Below are 8,681 nucleotides of genomic sequence, written 5' to 3'. Positions count from 1 at the left end.
CTGATAGTTCATCAACGGGGCGCTGAGCTTGACGGCCACGACCTGGAAGAGCAGGCCATTTAGCTCGGCGGCATGCGTCATCACACACACGTTAATATGATGTCTCGAATCAATGCTCCCCATATGGAGGTGAAGCCACGAAGCTGGCCGTTGACGGCATGATCCAAACCTGCACGCAGCAACAAATGGAGCACAGCGACATTTGGTCTTAGATTGATTTCATTTTTATCGTGTTCTTTTTTCTCACTAGAGCATCAAGTCTGCAGTCCACCACCGTCCACGATGACAACGCCAATTCTCCCGCCAAACCCTCTTCCCTGCAGCACAAGCGCGTCGTCGGCCAGTTTTCAACCAGTTGCCCAGAGCGATTAGCGGGGTGATCGTTCACTCCGTTCGTAGGCGTGCGAACAACTACAAAGACACTAAGGTGGGCAAATTACTGGTCGGCCTTCTTCTCCTCAGGCGCCTTGATCGTGTAGGCAGCAGCACCCAGAGTGATGAGGGCCGAGGCGGCGAAGATAGCGTAGCTGCTGGTGGGTCCATCCGCATTGTTGATGAGCTCAGGCTTGTACGTCCAGAGGCTGTGGCGAGCTCCGCAAAGCACGTGGTAGCTGACGGGGAAGGCCACGAGGGCCTTGGAGATCGGAGCGAAGAACGGAATAGAGTCCTGCGCCATGTAAATGAGAGCAGGCACGTCGGCACCAACGAAGCCCAGAGCGCTGCCACCTACGAAGGCGGCGGACATACCCATGGCCGAGAAACGGTTTGCGACCGACGAGACGGCCGTCACGGGGAACTTGTAGATCTCCACGTGGGGCGAGATAGGGCGACCCAGCGCTGACTGTGTGGCCGAGTAGGTCTCGGTGCTGATGGCACGCGCGAGGGTGGGTGTCACGGCGCACGAGGACAGCTTCTTGCTCAGGACCTGTAGGCTCATGCTGTAACAACTGTGTGAGCCCTGGATGTATTTATGCGGACTGAAGGCGAGCACTCGACGCGGCGTGCGTGGATCGTTCTAACTTGCGAAAAAGAATCCTGTTTAAATGGGCACATACTATCTCGCTCACTAGCACCAATACCTGTAGGAATACATACACTGTATGAATAAAACTGTTTGCTTCTCAAGCTCATGTTCCGGTGGTTCTGGATGATTGGTTTGATTGGCTGGTCTAGACCAATTAGTGAGGTCTATTCTTTTGCGTTTTAGCCAATGCCGTTGGGGAAAATGAAAGCCGCCATTTGTGCGGCTCGTAAGAAACCTCTCATCTCGATGCTCGCTACGACTCTGCGCCGCTCGGCGGCCCCCAAGCGCGCGCTTGCTCAGCTACAGAGCCAGCGCCGCCACGGCGGATCGCTCTCCAAGAATAAGCACATCGAGGTATATCCAGCTGTCTCGTTGTTGTAGCTCTACGTATCTGGTTGGTGACATTGTTGTGTTTATAGAACTGGAACAATTGGCGAGGAGACTCGGAGAAGCGCTTCAAGTTCAACGGAGAGTTCTTCACGTCCATCGCGGCCTGGGGTATCTTCCCTTTCGGACTCTACTACGTCATGGGTGCCGATGAGCGCGTACGTATCAAAATTCTACGATGGCCACTAATTGAAAGGGCTGCAATGAGCTGACGAGTAAAATTATTAATTGCAGCGTAAGCGTGACCTGCGCAACGGCGTGCCGGAGAACTTTCGCCAGTAGACGACAAAAACGGTTGAAGATCTACACCAATAATGGGTAGACAAGCGAAGCCATGTTGAAAGAAGGAGCTTGTTTGTAGACGAGTGTGCAGTCAAAATCGCACATGTCAATTAATCAAATTCGTTGCGGCTTCGCTGCTGGTACACTTGCACATATGAACGGTGAAGAATAGATGCGCATTACGAAGTAGTAATACGAAGTTTCCCAGAGTAAGCATTTGATGCATTCGTCGTACTTAAGGAATCGATACAATCGCTGAGTCATTTGTTCGAAGTTCCAACCAACAGCAGTATGGAAACCAGCGAGGGGTTATGCGATGCTAGCGCCCCCAGTGACCTGCACACGGCAACACTTGAGGCGTTTTACTCGCGTGTGATTCAGCGGGTGTGTTCTTCCTATCGAGAAAAGAGTGAGTTGGTGTCCGACGAGGACATCGAACGTCTGCGGCAGGTTCGTCTTGGTTTCCTCGACCTTGAGTGGGTCTTTGCTAACTGTTCTAATGCCGTAGAAATGGCTAGAGAAGTTGTCCTTGTATACGGGGAAACATTCACAGTCAGCTACAATAACGGAGAACTGTGACAACGAAGTCTCAGCGGTGGAGTCGATAGAGTCATCGACGCACAGCGACTTTGAAGACTGCGCTGATGAAGAGGACAGACTCTCAATCCCGTCCAGCTCTTCTTCTTCTTCTTCTCAATCTTCTCCGCTTTCTTCTCCTCGACCTTCGTTTATTGGATCGGAAGCTGCATCAGAGCAGGTGATGGGTCGACCAAGCGGGCAGTTGGTGAGTACTTAAGAGTCAAAAGCACATGCTGCGGGGTGAACTAACTGGATGACGCCTGTGGCAGCCCAGCGCCGCGACGTCAACGGCCTCGTCAATTTTCTCCAAGATGGTTCAGTCTACTGAATGGAGTTGTTGTGTAGTGAGAATCCAAAGGACTGACATGACTTGGTGCGGTGCCTTAGCTTGGAGCCAAGCGAAAGCTGCACCAGTTGGATGGATCGGTCTCGGATGACGACGACGCAGTTGAATGGCAAGACGATGACGTTCAAGAGGTGAGAGCCTTTTGCGGATTGTAAGTGGATGTCACTCAGGTGGTTTGAATGCAGCTACAGACTCTAGAAACACAGACAGCACCACTTGCAGCTTTAATGTCAGAGACTCTTGTTGAAGAAGACCATGCTGATAGCGACACTGAAGATGGGATGGCTCAAGCTATTGAAGAGGAAAAAGAGCAGGAGCTATCGCCAATCCCTTCGAGTGCGACATCATTGCTCGCGTCCGCGCAGGATTTTTCTCCGGTGTCCGGGCTTTCTGGCATCAACTTGCCTCTACAACTAGCTGCACAGTATTCCAAGTTCATGCACCGAGGCAAACGCCGTGGGTACTTAGGCCAGCTACACGCGATCGTGCTGACGTGGCCAAGCAGCGTGGGAGCAAGCGGCTCTGTACTACCGGGTGATATGGTTTGGTGTTGCCCTGATTCGGAGCGAGGATTTCTTGAGGAGGGCGAACTTGTGAAGGTGGTGGCGCTGGGAGACACTCTACATGAACTCAAGATTGAGCACAGTAATGGGACGGAGGCTACCGTGCAATGGAGTCGAGTACGTCGTCTAAAAGAGTTTCTCATTCGCAAGGGCACTGTGCGGTTCCGTAGCGAGCAGTAACTTCTGCAGAATCTTTCGAAGACCTGAAGGGTTAACGTTATATTCAGAGCTCAACGGCCAACTCCAAGGTGGTGAAGTATTTTTGCCCGAGACCAGTGATTGACAGTACTCAGAATCATAAACTCCGTCGAGGATGACGTGTATGATATGAGGACGAGCAGCTCATGATGAGTGAATAAATGGGGCGATCTCCACTTCGCAATTGGCCAAGTGTGGCAGAGAGATTGACATGGGGGCACAAGATCGTGACGCTGGATGCTTTGGTCTCTCAGGAAGCTCGGGTCGCGTAGCCTTCCAAGGTCTGTTGCAGTATCAGAGCAAAGACGGCACGTGGAAGGAGCGATGGTTTATCCTGGATGTGGTCAAGTCAGCTCTGGTAAAGTGCAACACAAGGAACCACCTTCCAGCGGAATCGTACGGTAGCGTGTTAGGTGGAGATGTTCTGATCGCAGACGCGAAGCCACTTTTAGAGGTGCACGCTGTCCCGAGCAGCAGTAGTCGAGCTGAGAATCCTCCGGCTATTGGCTTTGAAGTTACCACTCATGCTGGAGTAAAGATTATCTTCCTTACCAAGTCCTTGAAAGAGCAAAATTCGTGGTTGGCTGCCTTAAATAAAATCGCGAGTGGGTTGGCTTTGGGTGTAGCTGACCGACTGGCAGATCGCGAGCTACTCGCTGGAAAATTCTCGTTGGTACGTGAGCTCGGGCGAGGTGCATCGGGTATCGTTTCTCTCTACACGTGGCAAGGCAGGCCGTTCGCTATTAAGAAATTTGTTCCTCAGAAGAGCAAGGGCGTTCCAAATCGTCGAGCTGTTCCTGTCGCTAGCGGCACACGGCCATCCACTCAAGCCAGCCAGCCAAACGCGATCCCTGACGATGTTCGTCGAGAGGTGGCTCTGCTAAAGAAGGCCAGCAATCTGCCCTATGTCATCCGTCTGCATGACGTTATCCTGGACACAGCGAATAAGGATTACTACTTGGTGATGGAGTACATGGGCGGTGGTGCAATTGCTGAGTGGGATGGCTCTCGTAAATGCTACGTCAGTTCAAGAGCCAAGAGCGCTGCTAGCGGTAGTGCTTGTCTGTTGGACGAAAGTACAGTACGCACATATGTGACCAACCTCGTGCTTGCTATCCAGGGACTTCATCTGAACAACCTCGCTCATCGTGATATCAAACCTGAGAATCTGATGGCGAATGAGGAGCACACACTCTGCAAACTGGGGGATCTTGGGGTCGCTCATTACTTTAAAGAGGAGAACGGTGTGCTACACGATGAAGAAGACGTCGATGCAATTGAGCTTTGGGATATCAATCAGGTATCTACGGGTATAGATGGAAGCAGACAGCATCGTCGAGGTATGATTAAGTCAACGAAAGGCACGTACCAGTTCCTGCCGCCTGAGTCGCTTAATGGAGACGCTTACTGCGCGTTCAAGGCAGACATTTGGGCAATTGGTGTGACAATGTATGCACTACTATTCGGGTCACTCCCGTACTTCTCGAACGATGTGAGTGAGCTGTTTGACAAGATTGAGAACGATCCTTTGGAGTTCCCAGCCTTGTGCGAAGACAGCGAAGCCAAGGACTTGCTAAAAGGGATTTTGGAGAAAGACCCTGAGAAGCGCATCACTCTCGAAGGCATCTTACAGCACCGATGGACACACCGCAACATTGACTCGAAGAGTCTACGCAAACAAGTGAATGCCCTCAAGCAAGCACCCATACTCTCAATTGAGGATCACGAGCTGGGAGGCGCCGTGTCAGTACACCAGAGCCGATTCCTGAGGATGGCAGCCGCTATTCGTCATGACACTCTGAACGACCTGGCTACAGACACAGATACTTCTTCTCCTCAAGACGGGGAATACAAACCCAATCCGATTGATACAAGGGAAACAAACCTTCCCCAGTGGTTTCAACCTCATCGAGAGCTTGTGGCAGCCCACATGCACTACGATTGGTGTCGGGGCAAGTCGTTGGCTGGTTGGAAGCACGGTGACGTTCGAGATGACGCACATTTGGTGCATCCTTTGATGGTGCCCATGCGAGCTCTGGACGACACTGCACGAGCCCGAAACTTTGCTTCTGTCGACGAGATCATCAAGTGCGTCGTTGCGCTGGGAGTTCAAGTTACTTATCGTCGTCCGACGAAGCTGAAAACGAGAGAAGCTCCGTTCCCACTGAACCACGTCCAGCTGTCGTGGGATATCATGGTACTCATCGATCTGCTGGCTGAAAACTCGCACGAGGTGTGGGCTACCGAGTATGCAGCCAAAGGTTGGCGCTTTGGGACAGAATTTGATGAAGACGCCAAGACCCACCCGTCACTCAAGAGCTACATGCTGCTGGACGAGCATGACAAAACTCTAACGCGGGAAAGCGTGACGTCCGTGCTTAAGTCGTGCATTTATCTTGGCTGTAGGTTTTTAGTATCGCGTAAAAGCTAGAACAAGGAACTGCATTTTTTTTAATTCTTTATACAAAAAAAATGTTTTGGAGCTCCTTAATCTGCCAAACCAAGTGCGCGAAGCTGAGCTGCGAAGTGCTTGAGGATAATAGCCAGGCGACTGCCACCAATTGCAATACGCTTCTGCGAGATTTCGCCCGCCAACGTGAGGTAGGAAGACGACGGACACGGATATTTGCCAGAACTGGTGGCGTTGAGGTCCAAACCACTGTAGACAACAGTGTCAGCGTACGAGTAGGTTTCGAGAATCACCTCGCGCAAGGCGGAGTTGGTCACTAGCGCTGTGTACAGCTCGTTGTACGTCGTGTTCTCGTACTGAGAGAAATCGAGGGTGTCGGAGATGTTTAGCAGCAATGCGATGAGGTCCGTGGCGTTGCTTTGTAGCGTCGACTTGAAGTCGTCGATATTGAGAGCCCAGTTGTTCAAGCTATACAAACCACCAGCGGCATCCCAAACCGCGTGTAGGTTGCTGAAGGCACACGGAGATGCGAAATACTCGCTATTACCGCCACCGTCACCTTCCGTGAAGGCCTCACTGACGCCTGCCACAGTGTGGAGAGGCTGGTGTAGGTCGCCAAAGATGTGGATGAAGTTGCGGATGAACAGATTCGCGGCCCAGCTTGACTTGGTCGTTTTGAGCGACCTCAACGCACCCTCAATGACTGACGCAGCGTCACCTCCCATTGTGTCTTCAAACAGAGACAGATCGGCGTCTTTATATTCCCACTTGTCGCCATTAATGTTGACCGGCAGGTCGATGTAGTGCCAGTCGCTCATGCTCGTAATAGAAGGAGCTAGAGGGGATTGGCAGTAGGAACTGACCGACGTGCACTTGATAAGATCCATCCAGACGGCACTTGTAGTGATCTCGCCAGTGTTAGGGAAATCCTCGTTCCACTTGGACAGAACGCTCTCAATCGTGACGACGTCTGCCTCACTCATAAGTTGCTTGGCTACCTCTCCGACGAGCATGTGCCCATTGTCCCACCAGCCCTGAGTCGCGGGCAGGAAGCCCGTGGTCACCGTCGCCGCGATCACTGCGAGTACCTTTATCTTCCCTGCTAAAGTGTGTGATGGTCTGGGGACGGTAAGGGAAATGTCAGACACGAGCAGAAGCAAACGCAGATATCGAACGGAGTGGCATGCTCGCGCATCAATGGAGATTCGCCGAGCAGAGAGCGGAGGTCAGGCAAGCATTCATCTGGTCCTTTCGCTGTGAATGTGAGCGAACCACAGCGGAGGTACAGTAGCATCACCTGGTACAGTAGCATTTCCTGAAATTTAAGCTGTAGTCTTCTATAGATGAACATTTTTGTACCGTGGCATTCATTTTAGGTCCAATTGCTTGCTGAGTCAACATTTTGATAGTCGCGCATATCTTTTCGTTTTGATGGATGCTCTTTTTAAGAGCGAGCTCCACCGGCGAGTTTTAAAGCCACCTAATTCGCTACATGTAGCCCTAGTACACGCAGCTGGGCAGCAAAGTGCTTCAAGACAACAGCAAGCCGACTACCGGCGATCGCAATACGTTTTTGTGAGATTTCCCCAACCATAGCGAGGTACGAAGCCGACGGGCACGGGTAAGTTCCCGAGCTTGTGGCATTCAGGTCCAGGTTCGAGTACACGATAGTGTTAGCGAAGTTGTACGTCTCTAAAGCCACTTCACGCAGCACCTGGTTGGTAACCAGCGCCGTGTTCAGTTCATTGTACGTCACGTTCACGTACTGCGAGAACGTGATGTTGTCCTGGACACTCGGAAGCAACGCGATGAGCTCCGAAGCGTTCTCCAGTGTCGGCCTGAAGCTGTCGATATTCAAGCTCCATTTATTGAGGCTGTACAGGCCACCAGCGGCATCCCAGACAGCGTGTGGGTTGCTAAACACGCAGGGCGACGTGAAAGTCTCGCTGTTGCCGCCACCGTCACTTAGGGAAGGCCTCGCTGATACCCGCGACTGTGTGGAGCGGCTGATGTAGATCGCCGAAGATGTGGATAAAGTTGCGCAGGTAGAGGTTGGCGGTTGAAAGACTTCACTACGCCTTCGATCACCGAGATCCCGTCACCTCCCATGATGTCGTCATACAGTGTGAGGTCCGTGTCCTTGTCCTCCCACTTGTCCCCATTAATATGAAGCGGCAGGTTGATGTAATGCCAGTCGCTTATGCTCGTAATGGAAGGCGATGCTGGAGTCAAACACGTTGAGCTCTCGGCGGTGCACTTGACGATGTCCATCCAGACCGCAGTCGTAGTGATCTCGCCGGTGTTGGGGAAGTCCTCGTCCCACCTCGACAAAATACTCTCGATCGTGGTGACATCGGCCTCGTCCAGAACATTTCGCCGACGAGCATATGTCCGTTGTCCCACCATCCTTGAGTCGTAGGCAGAAACCCTGTGGAAGCCACAGCCGTCACCGTCAAGCTTACCCCAACTATCTTCATCCTGCTGATCGCGATGCGAAAAGGGAAATGAGTTCGTGGCAGGCGGTGACGACTAACCTGCAGCCACAGTTGCGTAATACATGTACAGTCGTAGCTCGCGGCCATTCGTGCAAAGACTGGGATTAAAATCACGACAACTTTCGCTCACCATCAAGCGTTGAAGAGAAACTTCGCATGCATGAGGTCCATTCACGCAAACCCTTCATAGACGTGGTAATTGCTTGTCTGCAACGAAGCAGTCACCGGGTAACCAAGGGCTAATGGTACGGTAACTCGGTGAAGTTATAATATCACCTGATAGACTGGTTAATAAAAAAATATTACCTGATATTTTCTTCTGAGACAAAATGATATTTTTAAATATCACTAAATATTAGCTAACACGATACAAGTTCATTTAGGCCATTTGCAACCC

General features: G+C 51.6%; 5 protein-coding genes across 5 annotated transcripts; 2 read left to right on the top strand and 3 right to left on the bottom strand.

The window, feature by feature from the left end:
- Positions 1-191: 191 nt before the first annotated feature.
- PITG_12905 (uncharacterized protein) lies at positions 192-971 on the bottom strand (the record flags this gene model as incomplete). Its single annotated transcript, XM_002900416.1, has 1 exon — positions 192-971. The coding sequence occupies one exon, from the start codon at positions 935-937 to the stop codon at positions 437-439; it is 501 nt and encodes a 166-aa protein (XP_002900462.1).
- Positions 972-1,210: 239 nt separating this feature from the next.
- PITG_12904 (uncharacterized protein) lies at positions 1,211-1,828 on the top strand (the record flags this gene model as incomplete). The annotated part of the gene is made up of 3 exons (XM_002900415.1): positions 1,211-1,378; positions 1,444-1,569; positions 1,646-1,828. The coding sequence occupies 3 exons, from the start codon at positions 1,211-1,213 to the stop codon at positions 1,691-1,693; spliced, it is 342 nt and encodes a 113-aa protein (XP_002900461.1).
- Positions 1,829-3,577: 1,749 nt separating this feature from the next.
- PITG_12903 (protein kinase) lies at positions 3,578-5,852 on the top strand (the record flags this gene model as incomplete). Its single annotated transcript, XM_002900414.1, has 1 exon — positions 3,578-5,852. One exon carries the CDS (start codon positions 3,591-3,593, stop codon positions 5,808-5,810), a length of 2,220 nt encoding a protein of 739 aa, XP_002900460.1.
- A 14-nt stretch (positions 5,853-5,866) lies between these two features.
- On the bottom strand, positions 5,867-6,974 carry PITG_12902 (uncharacterized protein; the record flags this gene model as incomplete). The annotated part of the gene is made up of 2 exons (XM_002900413.1): positions 5,867-6,888; positions 6,965-6,974. 2 exons carry the CDS (start codon positions 6,972-6,974, stop codon positions 5,867-5,869), a joined length of 1,032 nt encoding a protein of 343 aa, XP_002900459.1.
- Positions 6,975-7,269: 295 nt separating this feature from the next.
- On the bottom strand, positions 7,270-8,195 carry PITG_12901 (uncharacterized protein; the record flags this gene model as incomplete). The annotated part of the gene is made up of 2 exons (XM_002900412.1): positions 7,270-7,795; positions 7,912-8,195. The coding sequence occupies 2 exons, from the start codon at positions 8,193-8,195 to the stop codon at positions 7,270-7,272; spliced, it is 810 nt and encodes a 269-aa protein (XP_002900458.1).
- Between the last annotated feature and the right edge of the window lie 486 nt (positions 8,196-8,681).

This window comes from Phytophthora infestans, genomic scaffold (genome assembly GCF_000142945.1).
Source record: "Phytophthora infestans T30-4 supercont1.25 genomic scaffold, whole genome shotgun sequence".
NCBI lineage: Eukaryota > Oomycota > Peronosporomycetes > Peronosporales > Peronosporaceae > Phytophthora > Phytophthora infestans.
Note: the sequence above shows the minus strand (reverse complement) of the source record. Positions and strands in the feature narration are given on the sequence as shown.